This window comes from Egretta garzetta, unplaced genomic scaffold, assembly GCF_000687185.1.
Source record: "Egretta garzetta isolate BGI_Z169 unplaced genomic scaffold, ASM68718v1 scaffold297, whole genome shotgun sequence".
Lineage (NCBI taxonomy): Eukaryota > Metazoa > Chordata > Aves > Pelecaniformes > Ardeidae > Egretta > Egretta garzetta.
In genome coordinates this window covers 5,627,179-5,652,624 of record NW_009260410.1, presented here as the reverse complement: position 1 = coordinate 5,652,624, position 25,446 = coordinate 5,627,179, and the positions used below count along the sequence as shown (strand labels likewise).

Genomic DNA, 25,446 nt, shown 5'->3' with positions numbered 1-25,446 from the left:
AATGTTATCTAAAACTTCTCACAGATCCAATATGATAAGCTAACTTCAGTCATGTATTTATAGAAATTATTTCATGCTAATAAAAAAGAAATCATAGAGTTCCTGTTTTGGTAATAAGAGCAAATAGAATATCAGCATGAACGCATCAACTTCCCTGTTTCCAGTCCCTACCTACCCTGTATGGACATGCATATGGACAACCTGGAAAATTGCAAAGCTCCTACCCTTTCAGAAGGAGGAAAGGAACAGAAATTCTTGCTTGCCTTGCTACAGTGCAACTTTATGGCTTGTCCAGAAACTGTTTTCTATCAGCGATAACTTACATTGACACTGGGAACTGGCCAAGTCACATTTTATTCAGTCTTGAATAAAAATTCTCTTCCTCTGGTGTCTCAAACGATACTAGTTAGGTAACTTTAATAGGACTGCTAGTGATTACTTCATACAAATTGACACCTATCTTGTAAAAACTGGCACAAAGAGGGCATTATTCAAAATACCTTTATATTCCTATGTGTAAAATACTTCAGGAGAATGCATTGCAAGTGAGTTATTCAAATAGCAACAAAACAAAAGGAAATACTTTTCTATCTTTAATTTCCTGGAAATGAACTGATATGGAACATGCTGGAAGGAATTCTACAAAAAGGAAACCACTTACATAGCAAGAAGCATGTATTTAATTAAATGCTTTGCAAAGATACATGAATAAAGCTATGTGCATGACTTTCTTTAGGGATGGCCCCAGCTGTTTATTTTTTTAGAGGAACAAACAAAAACGTGGAGAGCACAGATGCAATAAAGAAACAAAAAACCTAAGTAAATTTGTACCAACATACTTTACAAAATAAAGCATGTTAGTGGTACAAAACAGTCTATATACTATATGACCAACAAATAAATGCACTGTAACATTGTTCTCTCAAACACCATAAGCCTCACGGCTAATCTCTGAAAATGACATTGACAGTAGGTGTCTTTATTTCATCAGCCTTCTACAGAGTCATTTAGCACCATCATTTTTTTGTTGTTTTTGCCCTGCCTATCTCCTTTCTCAAAATAACAACAGAAGCATAGCACCTTTAAACATCTAAAATAAAAATAGGAATATTAAATGCATCCCAACTTCCAGAGATGAGGTAGCTCATGCTAAGAAATGATGGAACTTGCTTGCCTTGACAACTCAAGGTCAATAAGTCAAATTACTGGTGATGCATGTCTGGATGTCAGCTAAAACCAATTGATTTCTAACATTTCTTTCTCTTTATTAATGATGGGTCTGGTATACATGTGAATGATTTGCAACATACATAAATTGGCACCATATATAAGACATCTGTATAATTTGATATGTAATGGCTTCTTAGATGGGCAAGTATTGGAAAATCAACAAGTATTGGGTTTAAGATGTATTTTGAGGATTAAGGATAATTTAATAGAATTACTCAGATACATTGTGAGAAGTGAAGTCTGGCCTTAAATTTTCAGATATGGGACACCCCTACTGAAAACTCATATTTACCCCAGTAGTATTTTTACTTCATAAATTAATCATGGCTACGGAATATTCTTCTGAGCAGACTATTACACAGGAAACTACAGGAAAGACAATACCAAATTAAGATGATCTTGTCTGAAGAGATTTTCTTCTACAAGAGACACAGATTTCTGTTAATGACTATTGTACTGGCAACCGCAGGAAGACAAACTGGGGTTGAGTGAGTACGTATGATTGAAATATAGACAACGGTTCACAAAAGTGCTCTACTTGTCTGTTATTCAGAACGCATCCAAGAAAAGAAATAATTGTTAGAGCTTTAGTGTCCCACATTAAAACTATCTATTTTGAATACCTGTAAATTTCAAAATAATTTGAAACAAAAGCAAGGAAAAAGATTCATATTACTTTTAAAAGATAGTCATCAATCCTCTTAAGATTGTACAGTTGTACTAAAAAGTTGACTTCAATCATTTAAAACGGAAGGTTTGTAAGTAAAATAAATATTCAAAAGGAGGCTGGGCATTTAGAAAGAACCGTATATACAATGCTGATCCAATATCAGCCATTACTTCAAGAGTCTCAGGATTAACTTCAATCAGTCTAAGTTCATGTGTTTAATTGCTGCTGTTGATGGGTAGTGTGTTATTTTCCCCCCCTTCCTCTTACACAAAGCAAACTGGCCCAATTTCAATTCCAAATTCCTGGTCAGTACTGCCAATGTCCACCGGTGCAATATCTATGATAGGTAAGCGTGCCACATTCTGCGTTCTGTACTCAAAGACAGTCTTGCCCGTGTTCCCATTACGTTTCTGGAGGAGGAAAAAAAAAAAAGAAAAGAAAAACTTAGGCCAGAGCTCATGTCAGAAACAGCTGAATTCCAGCTGGCAAGTCAGCTGTCTGATAGTTCAGAAGGATCACACTGTATCTTCACTGAGCAACAACACCCCTGCCTGTGCTGCACTTTGCTTATTTTAAAATATATGTATCTTGCTTTTACACTGATGAATAGGCCCATCAGATTGACATAGAGGGATTTCCTCCTCGACCTGGACTGATTTTTCTTTATGTTATGAAATTCTTCTCTATGTGTTAATACGTGCCTGCACACATATGTTAAATGCAAAGAGTACTCTAATTTATTTCAAGCGTAAAACTAATTTTAGAAATAGTTTGCCAGTATTATGAACTTGGCTGAGAATGCTAACGAACATGAAAAATTCACTACTTTCTGGGTTATAAGCCCACTAAGAATTTGTGGGGGGAACATTTTCCTTTCCAACGCAGTCAGTCATAGTACCAATGAGTTTCCTCCAGTGTATTGCTGCACTAATCTTACCCATCTGGCAGACAAATGCTTGAGGTTATCTGACCATAGACACACATAAATACTGGAAAATGCAACATGGCAAGATATGTATCTCGGTATGCTCACTAATCGCTAGTAATTTGTAAATAGTCTCTAAATAGTGCAGACTTTTATTATGTGAAGCTAGAATTGTAGTAAAATGCCTATTTGATCAGTTACTTCTACAATTCATCATGAAATTCAGCAGCATTTTAATTACCCTATTCTATGGATTTTTTTTCTATATCAAGGAAGATCTGAAACCATTACAAGACAAAAGTCCTTTTACTCCATAACAAATGACAAAACCCCCAAACTTACAGAACAGCTGTCATGCAGAACAGTGTATCTGAATCTGCTGTTTCCCTCCGCTTTGATCTCCAGGTCATTGGCCCCTTTCAGAATTACAGCTTTTTTCAGGTTCTTAGTCTGGTCATCCATGTACCCAACGCTATTTTTACAAAGGTAAGTGATATTCTGGGAAGCTTCCTTTGATAGGAGGCGCAGGAATGTCATCTGAGTGACAGCTGTATCCCCATACACAAACTGTGAAGATAAAGAAACAGAGCAACATATATTACATGAAAATTCATTAAGAGTTCATGAATTTTAGCAGCATACATCATTATCATAACCCTTTCCAGACATGACTAGCAGGAGCCCTATTTCATAAAATCTACGAATGGTTTCTTTTGTCATTTGCTGCCAGTTGAGGACAAGAAATTTAGACATCCAGTAACAGGGATAATTTTGGAGAATTTTGACCATAAAGCTCTGCAGCTGAACAACTCAAAGGTAGCTGGGTCTCCACAGGCATGCCAAGTTTTAGAATGAATTCTGCCTTCTTTCAAAAAGGGATTCAGTACGAGCTAAACCTTATGTATGAAATAGTGCATCAGAGCAACCTCAAACTAGATAAGAATCATGAAAGCACAGGAAAACCTTTTTATAGTGTATCTGTCATATTGTAACTTTAAGCAGCTTGTTTTCTCTAGGCTTTTTATTGTATTTAGAGGCATCACAAGCAGAAAGTTTAACCATATAAAAATAACTATACATCTGCATATGGACTTTATCAATTAATTAACTTACACAGAAGTTTGACAAATATTTTACAATGTGCTGCTGTTTCTATAAAAAAAGAAGTATTTTTTTCTACCAATGACAAAAATTCTAAAATTCCTGAGATATTTTCCCTACCTGTGCAGGTTTCATTTTATTCATGCTTTGTGAATCATCGGGGGGGGAAGTCACAATTACTAAAAATGTATACATTTTTCTAATGAAGAAAAAAGAAAATCTTAGGCACTGACACTGTCATTTTAAAAAAAAAATGCACTATCTGTTTAGCAATCTCAGATATATTTATTATTTAGAATCTGTAAGGAATGCATGTGATCATACTGTTAGTTATCAAATCTGACAGTGTTTTCAAAAATGAAGTATTATTTTATACTATTCCTGGAGATAATTTCTTCCTCCAAAGAGCATCTGATTTACAAAAGCCCTATGTATAGCTCTGCAGGCAGCTAAACGTCAACTGTGACATCCTGGGTCATGGCATGTTCTCCTGAATTTAGTAATAAGTGAAAGCATCTCAATAAAAGCAATCAATATCACATCTGTTCTCAATATCACATCTGTTCTCAATCGTTTAAGTTCTGAACTGTCATCAGGAATCCAAGTGATTACAGCACAATTATTTTAACACACCAAATACTTATTTTAAGGATATTTAATTACTTTCTATGAAATAACAATTGAAAACATTTTCTGTGCTTTTGATTTGATGAACTAAGAATAAAAATGGAAAAAGCTTGTTAGTTAATTATATACTTTGCATAGGATAAATTTCTGTTATTTGGCAGGATCATTAAGCCTACTTTTAGAAGTTACCAGAGAGGGAAAAACCTGACAGAAAGCTAAGAGTGTAATTTTTGTCTAGCTGGAGACTGATGGATTCTGACACATATGACAACAATATTTTTTTTTAAAAATTGATTAGCTGAGAGGATTTATAAGCAAGCTTTGTATTTTTTAGAAGTAAAGAGCTTTCTGGAAAAAAAGGATAGAAATCAATTAAAACAGCACTGATTCAAATAATGTTATTAGGGTAAAAGTACACTTTTAAAGGACAAAGATAGTGAGTTACTGAAGTAGACTGCTAGAGAAGTTGAAGTTTTTGAAACTTGAAGTTGAAGAGAAATCTCTTCCAGCAATAGTATACTTGTATATCCTGCCTTAGATGCACTTGTATTGTTCCTCCCAGCTCTTCCCTATAATTACTGCATAATAACAACCAATTGAATATAAGCTGGTCAATCAGTAGTTACAATGTTCTGACTGTAGCAGAATCTGCTCAGAATAGCAGATGAAGTTCTAAACCAGAAGGAAACAAGTTTCACAGAAGTCAATTCTTGACATTATATATATATAGTTACCTGTGACCCCCTGTTCATATCAAGGCCATACCAAATGGGCTTTATGTCAGACGACCTGCTGGCCCACCATGTTTTACGTGGTATAGTAGATGGGTTTGCAGAGATACAGGTCTCTCCAGTTTCCATGTTGCAATATACTTTTATAGCATCTTCAACACATCCCTGATTTGGATCAATCCAATATTCACCTACAAAGAACAAAAAATGTGATTCCATCACATTATTAATACACTTGAAATAACTGGGGACATATAAGCAAAAGCATGTCATGGCAGTACAACACAAAGGAAAACAGGTATACATTTCACATCATCCGATGCATGCTTTGATGCGTGCATCAGGTATACACTATAGTGCTACTTCAAGACATAAGCTGCTCAGTATTTCAAAATTGGGGAATGCAAACTTGAAAGTTGTTTAAGGATAAGGTGGTTTAAATCCATTGCAAAGCTCCTGGACACTCCAAGTGCATAAAGAACACACAATGGCGGAGGCAAAGTTTGGGAAACAGGGAAAAAGCTGGTAAGGCCTGCCACAAATTATTTTTACCTTCCAGTCTCTTCTGATTTGTCACTGGTAATCCATATAAATTAGGGAAAGTCCTAAATGGCACATTCGTTATTACCACCTACGAATTGCCACTATGGCAAGCACTCACAGGTTATTAGCCCACAGGTAATGTTTTGAGCTAATAGCAATTAAGCAAATATCCACAACTGGTGTACCAACCTAGTTCTATCGTCATATAAGTGGTACTCCATGGTGAAAACACCTTAACAAGTAGTGTTACATGGAAATATAAAATATTTCAGATTCTAAAATACATCTGAATAAATACTGAATAAATAAATATGGGATACGTTAGAATATATACTTCATTGGCAAGAAGAAGTTTTCAAGCTCCTACTGTGAATGTCAGTTTAGACCATCAAAATCGGTATTACACAATTTTTCCAGTGACGAAGTATCTGCTGGAAATATGGTACATGTGGGAGATTGCATCTTTATACATACCGCTTTTCTTGGATGGGTGGCACAGCTTCAGGTCATCGCAAGTCCGTGCTGGGTGTTTCTTCGAACCATCTGGGCTGCGCATAGTCTCAATCTGGCTGCTCAGTGACTTCAGTGTGGCATGGACACCTGGGTCTGTTTTATTATGGTCATCTGGGACAGCTTCATCTTCAGTAAACTCTGGTAGTGGATCTGCCATAGCATCATCATAGTGTCCCATAATGTCACCAATGGCAGCAGTGAGATGGCCTGGAGGTCCTGGAGGGCCAGGAGGGCCAGGGTCACCTGGTGGACCCTAAGGTTTAAAAAACAAATAAACAAACAAACAAACAAGGCAACAGGCACAGCAAAGTAAATACTATGCAAAATGATAGCAAAGCCAGCCTCTAAAAAAAAAAGCAAAACTTCATGGCCAGTCAGGGGAAATTCAGATGTAGATAAACAATTCACATTTCCAGGAACAGGGATAAGAGATTAGAACTGCATGTGAGATATTCTCTCTGCTTCATGCCCTCTCTGCCTGTCTTGATACCTTGCTCAACTTTTTCTTACTCCTGATTTCAGACTTAACAGCTGGAAATAGCCATCAAGGAATAGCCACCTCCTTTTTTAAGCCATCTGTCCCTTCTTGTTCAATTCCCTGCCTGCTAACTTTATTTCTTAAAATTCCCAACAGCTGTGAGCAATTTTTAAAGCAATCTAAAATTCCTGCTTCCCCTGAGCTGCCTCAGGGACATTTTCAATTAGTAAAGCCTGGATGGAAAATTTGGCACTAGAAATATCTTTACATCTGTCCTGCACAGTGCTAAGTTTTCTGGGCACAGGTGTGTGAGACAAAATCTACATCATCCTTACTTGGCAGAGCAGGTGTTCTCCTGACTGTTTTCCTGAATGATGGGTTGTGAGGTCTTTCTGTCAACCTGAATTGTGACACTTGGGGGGATAACTGAGTCTTGAGATAGAATGTATCTGTTAAACATATCTCCACCTGCAGGCTCTGCCAGCTCTTCTTTGGCAGCAGAAAGTCTGTAACATGCCTTCCTTGTAAGTTTGGTGCCCTGGTGCATCAGATGGTATATCTGATGGCATTTCCTTACAGAGTAATTACTTCAGAATTCACAACCAGTGCTCCAAATGTTTACTACAGAGCACACACCCAAACTAATACATGCTGCATCTGACAAATGAAATCTTAACTTTTATTTCTTGCTTTGTGGTTCCAGTTTATAGCTGCAGCAAGTCACCATGGAATGCAAACCTAAAGCTACTGGTATGTGATATTTCTTGTACTGTCTCATTACACGGATGAAGGATCTGCATACACATTATTTTCTTACATTCTACCATAGACTATTCATTCAAGTCTTGGTGCCTCAGCAGAAGGGGAGATACCGATAATTGGCAGAAATTCAAATTAAATAGGGTGAATATTAGCACACGATAAACACATGAAACACCATGTCTTACAAGACAGAAAAATAGCACAAACTGCCTTCTCTGTCTTGCTCACTATTTTATTTTATTCCACCTTTTCTACTTCTACCCCAAAATAAGCAATACCAGTCTTTTAATTCTTCACATGATCATCCAGAGCACCCCTTTCTTCAATCCCTCTAACTTTCTAACTTATCTTCCTCGGGATAGCATAACTTAGGTTTTACGACTTAGGGTATCGTGAATTGGTACATGTGGAATATGCCTGGGATGTTTAGCAAGGTTTAGGCCTTTTTTCCAAAATGGTCCAACTATTTTTCATTAGTTGCAAATCAGCTCATGATTGATGTCTATAAACCTCAGATCAGGCTGAGCAGAGTGTTAGAGTTTGGGCTGTTCATTTGAACTGAAGGATTTCCTTAATGCAAGGCATGATGGAGTATGCTGCTGGCAATCAGTCACATGGCTGTTGTAATTAAGTGCCACCTTTGTGGGACTACTGACTTTGAACTGCTGCTGCTTCCAGATACACCAGCTGACCTATATCTAGGCCTGAGGTTTTAGGATCCAACTTGCCAAATAACCATGTTGAACTGCACATCCAGTAGGATCCAGTGAGCTAATTGCAAAAGTAGCCCCAGGTTGGCCTAAGGAGAGCATAGGTGGATGAGCCTGGGATCGTCACAGGTCCAGAAGATGAAAATGAGTAAGAAATGAGCCCTTTCAATACACAGTTAACCTGGCTTTTTTTTTTGGAGAAACTGTATCAAATCTTATCATTTGTCTCAAGCTCATGAATGTTTGAGAAAGTGATGCAGAGGACTGTAAAATATCTCATTATTTGAAAGTAACATTTCCCCTCCGTGTTCCCATTAACTTACCTCAGGGCCAGCTTCTCCTACACTCCCTCTAACACCAGGAGGCCCAATTGGCCCAAGTGGCCCGGGACTTCCATCTTTGCCAGAAGGACCAACTGGACCTGGAGGACCCTAGAAAATATAAGATAAAGAAGAAATATATTTTAGCATTTAATAACAAAGTTATACGAAACAGCCCTTTACATGCGGTATTTTTTCAGGAAGCAATCCAATTATTTGTGTTTATTATCAAAGTTCTACAAATCACTTTTTTTCTTCTTCTCTGAAAGTAAGAAGGCAGTTTCAATGCTGTTATTCTGAAGTTAATCAACTCAGCCAATATACCTTGAATCAGCTGTATATTTTTTCTTAAACCATTTAAGTGAGTTCAATTCCAGGTGTTATGCAGACTGGAGTAGCTGCTGTATGCCCACATGTATACAGACTTGGAGATATACTGTCACTCAGGAACGTCAAAGGGAATCATATTTCTCCTTTGCTTTTGAGTGAATGGCATACTTGGGGATGTGAAAGGCAGAGTAACAATGAGCAGAGCTGCCACATATACAGCTTTGCTTCAGCTGCAGCAAAAGTGTCTGTAAAAAGAGACTGTACCCCTGTAGTTATTTTGAACTGACCTTTTTATCTAGCTATTAGCAGGAGGATTGGACTAGATGATCTCCCGAGGTCCCTTCCAACCCTTGCCATTCTGTGATGCGCTTATGTCAAAGCTCTACTACATTAAACAAGGTAATGTCTCTCAGCAAAAGATAGTAGGGTAATCACCACATTGCACTGAAGTCAATAAAAGCCCATGAAATAAAAGTGCAGCGGAAATATAAATCTGATTGTGGAAAAAAAACACAAGCAAGAAAGACCTTAAACCTGAAACATTATACTCACCCGAGGACCAAATGGGCCTGGAATGCCAGGACTGCCCTGTTCACCAATAGGACCCTAAACAGAAGAAATTATCATATCATTGTGACATTTAAGGCATATTCCTTTACTTTTAAAGAATTAGTGTGTGATATACACAATTCTGTATGAATAGGATTGTAATATACATTAACAATAGGTAGTACTTTTCCCTCTTATGATTCATTTTCATTCTGTTCTCTTTTGTCACAAAGACAGAGTAACAGCTGTAATCACAATTTAGATTAATAGAATTTACTGGTGCTTGGCTATATATAAAGTTGTTTCTGCAGAAAAGCCTTGCTTTCATGACATTTAGAATCAGATTGGCTTACAAAAGAGTAACTGACAGATGCTTAGGGTTTTGTTGACTCTTTTCCTGAGTGTTGAAACTTCCAGCTCTTGCACAGAATCAGTGAACAAATGTAAAAAAATTAAATTTTCCAAGTCATTTCCATTCAATTGCCACTGAAATCACTAAGTTCTTGCAAACATTAGCGAGAAATACTATCACAGTCCTCATAGGATTTTGCATTTGATTCCTTGACTGTAAAGAGTTCAAACACTGGCAAAAACCATCTCATGCTCTAGTATGCTTATCTGAAACTACCAATTTTTGTGATCATCTTGTGCTGACAGGCCATGGACTTTCAGCAGTCGGTCACTGCAGGACTGGCACAAATGGATTAAGAGTAGGAGAACACATATAACTCACAAAACGCAGGTTTATCTCATCATGCAATAGCATTGTAAAATTGCATTGAAAATATTAGCAAATACAGGCAGCCAGGCCACTCACAAACACCTTGTGGGAAAATAATAACTCATGTTTGCTTTTTTCTCTATTTTGAATAACTATGTTTCTGATACATTATTTAACTGTCAAGCAAATAAAATTATGGTGAAAACAGAACAACTTACAGGCGGACCAGGAAGACCTTGAAGCCCAGTGAACCCCCTGTGTCCTTTCTGGCCCCTATCACCTCGATCTCCATTGTCACCTTTGTCACCACGAGGTCCTTGGGGACCCTGTAAATATCAGTGATGAAATGTAAAATCCTGAACTGAAAAAAAACCCCACACCTCAAAACCCCCTCATTTGCTTCTGGACACTGCATTCAGACCTCCTTCACTTTTAAAGCTAGAAAGAAGGTGATGCTGGGGCATCTCAAAAAATGTTAATTTTTTTTTTTACCAAAGATTAAGTAAATAATTACAGAAAACTGTGTTGTGCTTAATTATAGTTGTGGTGAATTTAGTCTATTTAACTTCATGATACAGTCAAAACCACCTGTAATATTGATACTAAATAATTTACACAACAAAATTTCTAAGATTGAGAAATTTCTTTGCCTTAATGGACATGGCAAATGATTTTCATAAATAAGATGGAAATATTATGGATCTCTCACAGACTCGCAATGATAAAATGTATTTTCAGTGTGAAATCCTCCATGTTGCATCTTTCTTCTCACAGCTCTTTTCACCTTCACTATGATTAAAGTACAACTGAAGTTACATTCCCTAACTACAGACAACAATGGTCAGGCTTCCCAGTACAAATAACTTGCTTGTATTACCATCACAATTTCCTTCATGGTATTCCTGATAGTTTCAAACTTTTCATACTAATTCAAGAATTATTGGAAAAACTAGCTTCTACTTTCAATTCTGTATTTCTCAGCCCAAATTGCATGCTAAATCTCTCAATGCCAGATTCCAAATAGTTTATTAATGGCATCATTATCACTAACTATTCAATAAACTTTTCCCATCTCTTGTATGACATCTGCTTAGGGACTGGACAACATTCTTTTGAATTTCCCAAGTTTGCAATTAATTTTTTGTTCCAAGCTTGGATTGTAAAAGAGTAATGAAACACAAAAGGAACGGGTTTATTTGGTTTTCAATTTGGAAAATCTGAAGTCAGAATCTCTTAACTTGAATAAGGCAGTTTCATTGTTACAGGTGATTTTGTTATATTTCTTCCATTTTTATCTAAAAAACTGCCTTTTTGTTCAGCATTCATTTCTTCACCCCATATTTGAATTCTCAAACAAAGACTCTAGCCATTTGCTAACTCAGGTCCTACCATCATCCAAACAGCAACACACTCCAAATAAATAGGTTCCCAAAACATTTGTTATTTCTCTGCAAAGTATTTTTAAAGAAAGTGCAGAAATGCTAGTGGACTCAAACAGATTTGTAAAACTTAGCAGCTCGGAAGTCTACCTGCATCCACTTACAGTCAGAACACTAAAAGTTGAAGCCCTGTTCAGCTTTCTAATTTGGGCTCATTTTCTCCTACACTTTCCTGTAAAAAGTATCTCAGATAAAACCACAGTGACTGTAGAGAACTTACAGGCAAACCTCTTTTTCCTGCACGACCTGGGGGACCCATAGGACCTCGAGAACCCTACAAAGATTGCATACAGAAGATATGTAAAGTAATGCACAAAAGCATACATAATAGTATTTTGATAAATTAAATAGTAAAAAAAAAAAAAAAGAAAGTCAGTCTCACTTACAGTTTCACCTCTTTGACCTGCATCTCCTGGAGGGCCAACAGGACCTGGAGTTCCTGGACCCCCTGGGGAACCTGGTAAGCCTGCAGGGCCAGGTTCACCACGATCACCCTGCAAAACATAATTTCAACATTACTGATCTAAAGAGGACTGGACTAGACCAAAAATCAACAGGACTCTAGCATTGCTAATCTATTTTCTAGCAATTACAATCTACAAAGATTTTCCTTCTGTAAAAACTCAAGTCTGAGTCTGTGGAGGCAGGTGTTCTTAGCCAGGTTTCCTCAACCTTGAGATGTACAATTTATTGTAAGGGACTAGAAACTTGTCTCAACATTGGTGGCAGGCAAGCTTAACTACCAAAGCTTAATCACCACGGCAACTGAGTGGGGCAGTTTAATCACCAGTTTCAGCCCATTGAGTCCCACCCCACCAGAATGGCCTAATCACCATGGCAATTGAGTGGGACAGTTTCAGCCCATTGAGTCCCACCCCACAGGAATGTGTGGCCTGTTATCTTGGAGTACACATCCTCTGCGCATGCGCCCGGGCCCAGAGTCAACTGACAATGGGGAGGGGGCTCGGACCCCCTAGAACTTTCGAGCATACTCTAATGACGGTACTGGGAATGCACCTCACTGCCAAGTGGGAGGCATGGGTATGCAAAACAGTCATTGACTATGCAAAAAGACAACCCTATGAAAGGGGAACTGTTTGTTTCTCCCCCTTTCTTTCCCTTTCTCACTTTTCCTCTCTTTCTCTGCTTTTCTCTCGCGCATTTGTGGTTGGCCAAATAAAGTGACTTGACACTTGACTCCATTTTGAGTCTTAATTCTGTTTCCGAGAATGTAAAAGGAACCTAGTCACGATAAAATATTGGAGTTAATCAGGAGTTAAGCCCAGCCGCCCCCAACCTCCCAGAATTATCTGAGGTCAGTTGGAAAGCAAGGGGGTTTAACCTCTGCCAAATTGTTCAACCCAATAGTGGATCGTGACACTTATTCAAAGCTAGGATACGCTTTCAGAACAAGTTCTCCATTCAAGTTAACTGAATGACAAGAAAATCTACAATAAGTCAATAATAAAATGGAGATTTCCAGAGTGACTTAAGGAAAACATATTCTTACACGTTCTCCAACAGCTCCATCTCGACCAGGAGTGCCGTCATTACCAGCAGGTCCCTAGAGTTATGGAATAAAAAATAGGGCTATTGATTAGCTCTGTAATCTTGCATTTCTATAAGAAGAACTAGAAAGTTGTTCTCCACCTCTAACTTCAAGTTGAGGAGAACAACCATGAGACTGTCTTTTTTTGCATGTTATGTGGCTCTAATACTTACTTCTGGACCAGCTTCACCTACAGGTCCAGTGGCACCTGACTGGCCAATAGGTCCTGGGGGACCTTTATCACCAGGTGGCCCCGTAGGACCTTGTTTTCCTGGTGTACCCTAAAAAAAGATGAGAAATATATCAAAATTTTAATCACAAAACAAAGAAAGCTCAAAAAACCTGCTGCCTGGAAAACACTACTCATTAACCCAGCCTGAAGTACCATCAACATTTGTAACTTCCAGAACCTGACAATAAATGAAAGTGTTCTGATAGATTTTGAATATATATTTAATATAGTGTGTATTTTTAAGCAGTTTGTGTTAGTTGCTTTTCAATAGGCTTTTATTGATTAGAAGCTGCACTTGAAATTAACCTGTCTAGTAGCAACTCCAAGCACACACTCCCTTGATGTATCAATGTCTGATGGCATTATCTGCAATACGTAAGGTCTTTTTGACTATGGAAAAATGTAATGCAGTTTGAAATAAGTAACTTTTTTTTTTTTTTTTTGTCTGTCTGTCTCAACACCAACAAATCTTGTTAGCCTGGAATAATTTCTGACCAACTTTAACTATAAATTGACTTTATGGATCCAGTGGTAATGGCAGATCCGCCATACAATCCCTTTTACTAATATTCTGTTTAATGACTTTATCTCCTGGATCATTACGCTTTCCAATAAATATCTATAAATCCTACAGGAAAGCAAAGAGAGCACAAATGGCCTTTTTGAAGACCGTCATTCACAATTTATGAAGTAGCAGTTACAGAGTATTTACTCACATTCAAGTGACCTTTGGGTACCTAAATGAAGAGTCGGGCTTGTTTTTTTCAGGGATCTAGTTTTAAGTCAAGTAGGAACATTTTAGCCAGAAGTCTTAATGCTATTACCCACTTAGTCTTAATTCAGGTTTAGATATTCCATTATGGCAGAAACAAAACCTCCCACCTCATGCATTTGCATGAGATTTAGTTATTTACCATTCTCACTATATTAGCTTCTGCAATTGTAGTTTCCCAACTTTCTCCTCATGCTATGGGGCACTATGCTTTCAATCTCACAAAGACGATGAGAATGCCCAAACTGGTGACATATTGACATGGTCATTACTTACTGCAGGACCTGGCAGCCCTGGCATGCCTCTTTCCCCTCGTTGTCCTGGCATACCAACAATACCTCTTTGACCAGTAGTTCCTGCTGGACCAGGAGGGCCATCCGGGCCCTGAAATCCACAAAGGATAAAACAAAATGTTACTATCATTTCAGTAACAATAAGTATAAGTAACGAGACCAAGCCTAGGGAGAATTAGTAACATGAACCAGGACATACCGGTTGCCCATCTTCCCCTGCGTCACCCTTGTCTCCAGGACCACCAGGAGGCCCAGCTGGTCCTCGATCTCCCACACGGCCATGAGAACCAGGATCACCACGAAGACCTGGGGGACCTTCTTTTCCTGGCTCGCCAATAGGTCCAGCAGGCCCTGGAGCTCCCTAAGAAGATATAAGACCTTGTTACATTGGACCCTCTTCTGATCAGGAAATTAAATTCTCAGGACTGTTTTTTGATTAACAACAAATATGCATACTCTAAGGAAGGCCTAAATTGTGAATCAGCAAAGAGCTATTATCATCTCATTTATTTGATCATAAATTTACGTATGTAAATAAAAAACTCATCAGATTATGCCCAAGCTCCACCCCCTCCCCCCATTTGTAATTCCAAACTCCCTCCTTTAAAAGGCACTTTTTTTTTTTTTTACCTCAGGTGTAAAACTGCTAGAAAACTCACCCTCGCCCATTCTTTCCAATATCATCTTGTCATTCATGTGGTACAAATTAATGTTTTAATGAACCTTTGTTCATTTCTCAAATACTTTAAAAAGATTTCACATGTATATTATGTTTTTCATTAACTTCACCTTTTGATGAACTCACGAGAACTGCAAGTTATTTTTCTCATCAAAACATTAAAAGACCTATGAAGAGAGGAACACAGCTCTCTGTGTAGAGTTGTTGACCCACAGCTAATTTTTTGTGTGTATGTGTTTCTGAAAATGTTTAGACATAAGAGATTTTGCGGGTTTGTTTTGTTTTGTTTTTATTTTAATGGATCTTATGAGTAACTCCACTGATGACATAGCCCAGCAGTGGCCACATCCTTTCCCAAAAATTCTACTAACTTCAGTTACCACTGAAAAGACAAAAAAGTAAAAAGTACAGGAAGATACAGGTTGTTCGTTTGTTCCTGTAAGCAATTAAGTCGTTAGAGCAGCTTAGACAGCTCCACCAGTGAAATGTCTTGCACTAATTTGGACACACTGACACTGGATCAAGCCCAAGACTAATGAGTTTTATTTAATGAAGTCGGATGTAAGCATGCAGTCACAGAAGTCAGTGCTGACAAGCTGTTCTCTTCTGTAGCATCAGGCCATAAACACTGCTTCACCTTTCCTGTTTTATTTAGTTTTCAGATTTTCAATGAACAGTTTATAAAATGCACCTATTAGGAATATGACAATTGACTTACAGTAGGTCCTGGAGGCCCAACTCTTCCAGCAGATCCTGGGAATCCAGTAGCACCCTAAAAAAAAACATTTTAATGCCAACTTTATTGAAAGAAATACAGCACTGGTTATCTCAAATGTTCTCAGATGAATTAGTGAGGAAATGTTATAATTACAGACTGTGAAAAACAGGCTGAGATGAGGAATGATACACTCATTACATAAATTTTCAGTATTAGATTATCTGCAGTCAAGTCACAAAAAATAAAATCTACTTACAGGTGGACCCTGAGTTCCTCTACCACCTTTCAGACCAGGAACACCTGGAGGACCCTAAGAAGAAAGGAGAAAGAGATGGGTGATAGTGAACACCCAGAATATTTTAAATAAGATCAGCCTATGCCACTGGTTCTCTGACGACATTATTTACACTTACCGGTGGACCAGGAGACCCAGCAAGACCCTGTGGTCCTGGAGATCCAGCATCTCCTTTCTGTCCAGGTTCTCCAGGTTCACCTTTCACACCTGGCTGACCATCGGGGCCCTGTAAGAAATAATATTTAGAAGAGGCATCAGGTCAGAGAATACCAAATCTTTCCATCCTAACAAAGTCATTTTGTAGGGAATTTCTAGAAGGCAAAAAATAACAGGAGAACAAATCAGTCCAGAAAACACTGCATTTGCTTAATGGTTCAGTTCAAGAGAACTATAACAGTTCAGGACAGTCTCTGGAAGATCATAGATGAGATTTTCTAAACAGTCTGTGCAGTCAGTATTTCCACTTAAAATATTTTCTTATCCAGCTAACATTTTTCTTTAGATTTTCTATTTTCCTCGGCAGCTATTACATACCTAAAAGCAAAAGGGACTGAACAAACATTGGCTTTTCTAGTCTTTTTTTTCCCCCACCATGGGAAGGAGGTGCCTGACTCTTTGTGAAAGGTCTGAAACAGAATATTTAGGCTGTGGGAAATAAACTTTCCAGGGTATTCACTGGAAAACTCACAAACATTCCATTTGGTCCATCAACTCATTCCAGCCTTCACTACTCATGGAGCAAATCTTTGCTACCTTCAGTAGATGACACTTTATAACTTGCCTCATTTTAATCTCAAAGGAGCAACATCACACATTCATGAAAATATGAAATCTGGTGAACAATTACATGATTTTATCAACAAAAACCACTTTGCAACTGTCTAGGGTATTCATTGGCCCTTTTCTTTACTTGATATACTGATGGGAGAAAGAAACAGCTCTTTTTGCAATAAAAATGTGCCTCACATTCCAGAACACTGCAGTATTATTCATAATGAAGGAAACTGTATGTCAAAAGGATGACTAAAGGAAACTCATTAGTGTTACAAAACACATACCGGAGGACCAGCAAAACCAACAGCGCCAGTTGGGCCATTTTCTCCTCGGGAGCCCTGGTCAAAAAAATTAGAATAATTTTATCTAACAATTGTCTTTCTATATGCAGTATAATTTATAGTTAAATATACAAAGAAGGATGTTAACTATTTACTGTCATAAGTGAGATTATACTTTTGCTCTAATAATCAGAATCAAATGATCTCTTAATCCCAAAATAAACAATGTTAACTATGATGTTAATATCTGCCATGTGTTCAAGACTATATTTAAACTTTCAGAATTTAGAGATGGAAAGGATGAGCAAGCACTAAAACCACAGCCAATGAAATTCTGCTCACAACTACTTCCAGAGATAGCATGATTAGCTGAAGAGCACACACTTTATGCAGCCAATCGGATAGACTGGGAAAAAAACAACAGTAGTTCAAAGATATATTCTTCTACAAGGTCAGAATGGACTAAGAGCTGCTTCAACTGAGCTTTCCACACAACAATTGTTTGGAAAAGAAGGAGCTGAAGACTGCCAAGATCCAGCACTCCCTAGAGGGGCGGAAGCTGTTCCAATTTATACTGGAAATAAAACTGTTCTGATTTATGACAGAGACATAATCAATTCCAAGCAGTATGAAGGATCTAGAAGGTCTGAGCCTCTAATTCCCTAATCAAAGTCAACACTTAAAATCCTTAAAATCTCAAATAGACAGAAGATTACAAGAGGTGACACAACTAAATGAACTAAGGTATACCTCTGCCCTTTGTCCATCTAAATATTTGTATGTGTACAGTAGTATCTGTTATGGGCATGCTTTTAAAAACATTTAAACAATTAAAAGTGGTGGCATGCTTTCAGGAGTGAGGTAAATGAGGGTAACTCTCTGTAAAGTTTGCCCTAAAACAAGTATAGGACAGAGGAACAAAATCTGCTAATAGTTTACAAGTGCATGGCATCAAGACAGAACTACAGATTTTGGCTACAAAGGAAGGGGAAGAAAAAGAAGGCAATATATCAGCAAATAAGACAAATCCCTGGAGTTGGGATCACTGTTAGATATTGTTAACTTATGCCAGGCAAAAACTAAACACGTTTACTCACAGGGTTTCCACGGGAGCCAGGTGGACCAACTAGACCTCGAGGACCTGGTTCACCCTTAAAATGAAATGAAAGGTTATGATTTCCCAAGTAACTTATTTGACGAGTAGCAAAAGTGCCAAATAAGTGTGATAATTTTAAGAAACTTCAAGTAGGGAATGGTATAAAAATCTGTTTACCTTTTCACCAGTAGGACCTGCTGGACCCATTGGGCCTATTGGACCAGGGAGACCCTTTTGAACAAATTAAGATGAAAGGAAGTTAGAGACATGATGCTTCAAAAGAGTTAGTTTAAAACTTCTCATATGTTACTATTTCCATATGCTTTTTTATTTCTTTAAATTATTCTCCTTTATCTCTGAAAACTTGTTGGAACTTCTTTACCTAAAATTGACTTGCATTTCCTCTCCCAGTGACCAAAATCCCACATCTCAAAAGACGTGCTTTCCTTCTTTGCCTCTTTCTTCACTAACTTAATCTTCTCCTTTATGCCGTGTTTATGAATAAGGCCAGTGATAAAAAAAACCAGCCCTAGCTTTATTTTGCTCTTTCAGAAGGAAATTAAGTCCTTTTTCCCCACTTGTACAAATGCTCTCTTTCTTTTATGCTAGTATTTAACAGTTTAAATTAATTTTAAAGTGTCCACCATTACTTTTGAAGATTCATTTATATCCTGCAAACTCCTCAAAACTGTCCTTTTCCTTGTCCTGGGGCAGTTAGGCCAACAGGTTGCAAATTTGCCATCCAAACCCATTAACTCCACATAATGATCCCACAGCACTAACTATATTACCTTCTTGAATATTTAGATATCCCAATTACAATTCTTTTTCATTAGAAGCAGAGTACCACAAACTTGCACCAAGTTTGTCTTGAACATAATTCCCCCTCCCACAAAAAAACTGCACTGGAACTTAGTTCAAACTGTAAAGAAATAGAAAAAAAGAAGGCATTAACAAAGGATACTGCAATGCCATCAATGCTGTAGTGGTAGGTAGCAGGGATATCTACAGATACCTGGCTTTAGAACAGGGATGTACATTTAGCTCACCATTATTTTACCTATTCATTTGTTACTGTAAGCTATAAACCTTCTGAACTGTTCTGTATCTTTGGATAATATCTGACTTACATAACTAATTCCAGCTCACAGCTGGTAATTTTAAGTTAGTGCTTCTGTATACCAGAGTTTCTCCAAAAAACCTTTTCCTCTTTAACTATAAATTTAGTCCAGGAAGGACCACCATCTTTTGAATGTACCTCAGATTTCCAAATGCCTAGCAGCTAGTATTCCAGCTGGTTTGCAAAACCCAAGAATCTCAGATATATGCAATTCATGTAAAAAGTAACTCCAATAACTTCTGGGAAGAAAATATGGTCAGTGCATACACAGCAAACCCAGTGCATTTGGGATTATTGGACAGTTGGTCTATGCAGAAGAGTGTGTGCAATGTGTCTTGTATATGTCTTGAGCAGACTAGCCTTGTTATTTAGGCACAGGAGATTCAAAACTTTCCAGAAGTGTCAGCGACTTTCTGCCCATATGGGGATTAGTACCTTTACAGAAATTTACCTGTGAAACTCAGGACAGATTGTGGGAAACTCAATCCAAACAACAAGGAGGCATCTGCCTTAGTCCAAGAGTCAGAGCTGGAAGGTCTCTTTTTGGCTATTGATCTCTGCCTGTCCTTTTTTTTATATTTTCACTAGAGTCAGCTTAGCTGAATCCCAAATCAACATGTTATTTCTGTGAATCCTTTCCATTGACATCTTTACCCCCATTATTGATGATACGAAACAGGGGCCTTGGAACACAGACATCCCAAAACATCGTGCACAGCTGTCTTGAAAAACTGAAAAATTTGGAGGGTACAGGTAATGAAAATGACTTTCAACTCATGATATCACCAAGCTGAGTAGCATTTAACTCTATGAGCTGAGTACCCCTAGCACAATAAACAATCTGGTGTGTGAAGAGTAGGTCTAAAAAGAGCAATAGATTTACTTACTCTTGCCCCATCGTTGCCAGCTGTACCTTCAGCTCCTTTCTCACCTATGCCACCCTATGGAAAATACCCAGAAAGTCTCTGAATGCTGAGTAGTTCACACCATGGAATAATTGAAATATTAAGAGAAAGGTGATTCTACTTAGGACAACAGAAATAAACAAACTTACTCTATCACCCTTGGGGCCAGGCGTTCCAGCAATCCCTCTTTCTCCAGGCATACCTTGAAGACCCGGAGGGCCAGGATCACCAGGTGTCCCACTAGGGCCTGGGCTTCCCTGAAGCAAATAAAGAACAAGTTGTTGTCTATTCATCTGAGAAGTATCTTTGTCTCTAGGCTGCTGTGGCAGTGTGCTTCCCACACACACCTGACCTTTTCCCATAACCCTGCTCAAGCAATAACCAAGTGTTAGATGCACCAGCTCAAAGTGGATTCGGGAGATGGATAACAACACAATAGCCAAGGGCTACTGTGCAATACACCCACCTAATCACAGTGAAGGAACTAAAATCTGTGGTCAGTATGCAAATATGACTACGAGCCAATCATTTTACCCTCATAAACAGTGACCAGCCCAAGAGCCCTTTGAGCCATCCTGCACAGCAGCAGGCTGCAGGCCAGGATCTCCCCTTGAGTAGGGATGCCTCTCAAGGTTACCCCTCAAGGCTGAGAGATTCCTTACTGCAACAGATTCTTGGTAAGTGGCTAACAGCATGCTAAACTTCGAAATCTTAACTAAGTGATATAAAGGATTGATTGCGCATATATAATCCTTTAGACGTAAACTGTTGACCAAGTCTGGGACCAGGACTGGATCCAGCCACACCTAGACTCCTCTCTGAAGAAGGATTTTAGAAAGGAAGGGGGTCCTTTCTGAACCTTATGACTCAACGGGAGGGTCTCCCTGACAGTTTTGTCTGACCCTGTCCTCTACACAGTAAATAACTAAGTGTACCTTGCCATCAAATCTTGTTAAGCCACTGTTGCATTTACCATTGAACTTTGTTAACTCACTGATTTATATCGATAAACTATATTCTTGCTTCTCTCTCACTCCACCCGCAACAGCTGCAGAACACGTTATGCCTTGTGTTGAAGTCTCTGGGGTACAGTTTTAAGTAATAATTTTCACTTAAATTTGGACTTTATTAACATCCAAATACTTTTCTTTTCCCATTGTGTTACTCAGGAAGTTCAGTTGTAATACCATAGTCCTTCCAAATACAATCAGTGCATAACGGGAATGAGAACAGGCAAAAAAAGTAGCTCAAGCATCTTTCTAGCTTGACCTTGATGCCACATGGGTTTATTACACAAAGTAGCTACAGGTAGAAGTTGCCAGGGGCAGAGATGCTTTATTTATTCTTTGCTTCTCACAGCTCATGTTTATTACAGGTCCCACATTACTTGAGGCACTCCCTACTTGGGGTGACCTTCCTAGGCCTAATTAAATCAATTGCAGGTGAAAGCAAGACATGAAGTTTTCAGCATTTTCTTTTAAACACTCAAGCCTGCCAAGTGTCTTTGTGTAAACAGACATGGCCCTTAAAACATTGCTAGATGGTTTTCTGCAGTTCAGAAATGGCTTTGTCCAGTTCTATTGAGAAACACAAAGAATGTATTAAACTTCAGATCTATATAAATTAGTACAAAATGAGATTTCTGAACATTTAAGTACCTTGCAAGTTACTAATATTGTTATACTGGAATAACTTGTATGTCCTCCTAGAACCCTTATGTAAACAAGATACCTTTCATGAAAGGTATCCCTTTTATAATAAAAATATGTTCTCTTATGTTCATGCTAATGAGCAGAATTATACCTTACATCACTGCAACAACACAAATGCCCATTCAGCTTACCTTTGGACCATCAGGACCATGACCTCCAGCCATACCCTTTTCACCCTGGAGTCCTGATGCACCTGGTTCTCCCCTTTCCCCTGGATTGCCACGTTCTCCCTAAAAAATGGAAAATTATTACTTATCCATAAGTCAGGGTACAGCTCTGGTAGACAAAATCCTAAATACACCATAAGCTCAACACTGCTGTTTGAAAAGAGCCCGTGAACAAATTCTAGGAGAACTGATCAAATAAAAAACAGCTTTATGCTTTTACTGTTAAAGGTAGAGGAAATAGCATGTGGCTCAGCAAACTAAAAACTGTCATTTCACAGCTGCAAACCAAATCATTTAGCAGCTAGTACTCAACATCACTTCACGAGCTATGAAACTATTAGAGGTGGTAGGCTTTACAGAAACCATCCTAAAACATATCCATGTTTACAACCATTTTGTTGGTGGGAAAAAAGTCAGATTTCCACTTTAGCTGTTAAAGTCCATATTATATATCAACTTTCAACCTCAGAGAACTGTTATGAATGTTTAAACTCTGAAAGAAAATACTTACCCTAGGGCCCAATGGACCAACAGCTCCAGGATCTCCAGGCACACCCTAAGTAGAACAGAACTCACCATTAGAATGAAAGCATTATTCATAGCCTTATAGTTATGGAAATTAGAGAGAAACATTTTTATTTCCAAAGTACTGTGAATGTAGGTGGCTAGTTCTGAATGTTATCTGACCATGACAACAGGACATAGTCCAACTCAGTCCAAGATGATGGTCAGATTCTAGTAATTATTTTATCCAAAAGCAGCTCTCAGACAGCTTGCGGACTACATCAGTACATATTTTGAAACAGAGTGGGAAATTAAATTACAAAGAGAAGAAAAAGTAAAACCACGAAGTTTATGAAGTGAATTCTTGTTAAATTACACAGCAATTACCTGATCACCTGGCTTTCCTCCCTCACCTGGAGGACCTGGAGGCCCAGGCAAGCCCTGTAAAAAAGTAAATAAAATGGTCACTAACATGATCGAAAGTTATGTAAATCCAGATTTAACTAAGACACCAAGAATATGAATGTAGTATTCTACTCAGTACGGGAGTATGCCCTCAGAGATCCCCAAGCAAAATAGCTACATGAATATTGTACCACAGTGTTTTCCCCCTCTAAATGAAATGGCAGCTCTTCTTTAACATTTGTAGGACATATGCATATCAGCCCTAAAAGTAAAGGTCTTTATAAACAGAGGGATTGACTTAATTAATACTTCATTATCAAAACAATCCTTTTGCTCCATATTTGGAACATCTTTGGAAAAATCTCGAAATAAAAACAACAAAGGTTTTCTCAAGGGATACAGAGCTGGTATTTAAGCCTTTGCCAGTTCAGTTTAGTGCACAGATGATTTCAAAGCTAAGTATTGCTAATTATTCTGAACATCATTGCCTCAGTTCTGAAGTTGTGTTTTGTTATCCATCGCTTGATTGAATTTCTGCAATTTAAGTTGATAGACATGGATGTTTATCTTTTTCTTTAAAAAAAAAAAATGAATGCACATACCTGAAACCCTGTAGGACCTGGAGGGCCTTGTTCTCCTCTTTCTCCTGCCAGACCCTACACAAAAGAAAGTAATGAGTATAGAGTGGAGGAATATAGGTGGGCTCTTCTCTCTGAATATGCATATTTTTCAATTATATATTTGTTTATTTTTACTTACCCCAGGCCAAGATCTAAAAGATGTAATAATATGTACCTTATTTGTTTAAGATCCTCCCCCCAAAAAGTCTGTGCTGACAGGAAAACACTCAGTTCCACTGAAATCAAGGAAGCTAAGAAAATGAACCATGAGAAAATTTTGCTCCTTGCGCTGTTTTTTGTAACTGTCAGTAAAAGGAATTAGACTACTAATATGTCTATTTTCCAATACAAAGCTTCCCATTTTTCTAGGAAAATTTTTTCTTTAAATGATCTTGGGATTTTTTGTTTGGAATAAACAGCTAGCATGAAGATAAAAATAGAAGCAGAAAGAGTAATGAATGGATGGAGCAACTGGCAGGCAGGCAGAGTGGTAAAAGTTGACTTACTGGTGGGCCAACAGGACCAGAAGGACCAACTTCACCATCTTTACCAGGGGCTCCCTAAATTAAAATGACATAGGAAGAAGTCTTATATAGTGAACATATATAACAGAAAAGCATCATTTTCTGTAATCACTGCAAATAACAGTCACACTCACTCTCTGTCCTGGGACACCTGCATTGCCTGCTTCTCCAGGTTTTCCAGGATCACCCTAATTCACAGAAATAAAAATGACTTTTTGTAGATACTGTTTTCATCCATTAAAATACATGCAAATGTTTAAAGTTAAAGAGATCTTGGGTACCAGTTACCATACTCACACTACTACCCTTTGGCCCAGGAAGGCCCATGCTGCCTGGCTGACCTCTGATTCCTATTGAACCTGCTGGACCTGGACGTCCATCTTCTCCTGGAGCACCCTACACAGATAAAGCATTTTCCACATTAAACTAAAAATATATTTATTCATATGAACCTGTTAACCTGTGGAAAATATTTGTGTATATAAAAAAATAACATTAACCTAGTTTGGTGCTGCAGTTATCAGTCAAAATGTCTTTAAAGCAGACATAGCTTTACCCATACAGCTGGATTTAACCAAATACTATGGAATTATTATCACTGAGCCACTTTGTATAAATACTTTATTGTTTCCCTAAAGAGAGAGTTGGAAAAGACATTTAGTTCAAAATGGTTTAAAAATACTGCATCATCTGTAAAACAACAGACACTGCTACACAGACAAAACTAAAGGAACATTATCTGCACCAGTTTTGGAGTCAGAAATCTAAAGTGAATGGTTAAAAGAGAAGATAAACCTTCAGAAATCAAGAAAACTCAAGTTAATAGAAGTAATTTCAATTACTTGGGGCCTTTGAATTACTGTGGCATAACTGAAAGGACTAATTTTTGTGTTGCTTACCAAGGGGCCAAGTTTTCCTTCAGGGCCTTGAACACCTGGATTTCCTGTCAAACCCTAAAAGCAGGTATAAAATTGATGTTAAGATGTGCATATAATTCTAGAACAATAGAGAAATGTAAATAAAACCAAAAGGCATGCTGAGTTACTACCATAGTGCAAGCTTCTCTGTATCAAATGTCTTCACTCTCGTCTTCACTTTACAGCTTCATCCCCCACCGCCTTTGATCTTCCCTTTTCCTATTCTCCCTTTTC

General features: G+C 38.0%; 1 protein-coding gene across 1 annotated transcript in view; it reads right to left on the bottom strand.

The window, feature by feature from the left end:
* Positions 1 to 2,163: 2,163 nt before the first annotated feature.
* Positions 2,164 to 25,446, bottom strand: part of COL5A2 (collagen type V alpha 2 chain) — a 55,334-nt gene continuing 32,051 nt past the window's right edge. The window contains exons 26-54 of the mRNA XM_035899122.1: positions 25,195 to 25,248; positions 24,593 to 24,691; positions 24,430 to 24,483; positions 24,278 to 24,331; positions 23,754 to 23,807; positions 23,134 to 23,187; positions 22,754 to 22,798; positions 22,207 to 22,305; positions 20,513 to 20,620; positions 20,346 to 20,399; positions 18,516 to 18,569; positions 18,340 to 18,393; positions 17,246 to 17,299; positions 16,306 to 16,413; positions 16,149 to 16,202; positions 15,893 to 15,946; positions 14,695 to 14,856; positions 14,479 to 14,586; positions 13,372 to 13,479; positions 13,160 to 13,213; positions 12,036 to 12,143; positions 11,870 to 11,923; positions 10,429 to 10,536; positions 9,493 to 9,546; positions 8,614 to 8,721; positions 6,302 to 6,593; positions 5,288 to 5,475; positions 3,168 to 3,392; positions 2,164 to 2,310 (exon numbers count right to left, since the gene is read on the bottom strand). Coding sequence (XP_035755015.1) covers positions 2,164 to 2,310; positions 3,168 to 3,392; positions 5,288 to 5,475; positions 6,302 to 6,593; positions 8,614 to 8,721; positions 9,493 to 9,546; positions 10,429 to 10,536; positions 11,870 to 11,923; positions 12,036 to 12,143; positions 13,160 to 13,213; positions 13,372 to 13,479; positions 14,479 to 14,586; positions 14,695 to 14,856; positions 15,893 to 15,946; positions 16,149 to 16,202; positions 16,306 to 16,413; positions 17,246 to 17,299; positions 18,340 to 18,393; positions 18,516 to 18,569; positions 20,346 to 20,399; positions 20,513 to 20,620; positions 22,207 to 22,305; positions 22,754 to 22,798; positions 23,134 to 23,187; positions 23,754 to 23,807; positions 24,278 to 24,331; positions 24,430 to 24,483; positions 24,593 to 24,691; positions 25,195 to 25,248 — 2,769 coding nt within the window. The remainder of the gene's footprint in view (positions 2,311 to 3,167; positions 3,393 to 5,287; positions 5,476 to 6,301; positions 6,594 to 8,613; positions 8,722 to 9,492; positions 9,547 to 10,428; positions 10,537 to 11,869; positions 11,924 to 12,035; positions 12,144 to 13,159; positions 13,214 to 13,371; positions 13,480 to 14,478; positions 14,587 to 14,694; positions 14,857 to 15,892; positions 15,947 to 16,148; positions 16,203 to 16,305; positions 16,414 to 17,245; positions 17,300 to 18,339; positions 18,394 to 18,515; positions 18,570 to 20,345; positions 20,400 to 20,512; positions 20,621 to 22,206; positions 22,306 to 22,753; positions 22,799 to 23,133; positions 23,188 to 23,753; positions 23,808 to 24,277; positions 24,332 to 24,429; positions 24,484 to 24,592; positions 24,692 to 25,194; positions 25,249 to 25,446) is intronic.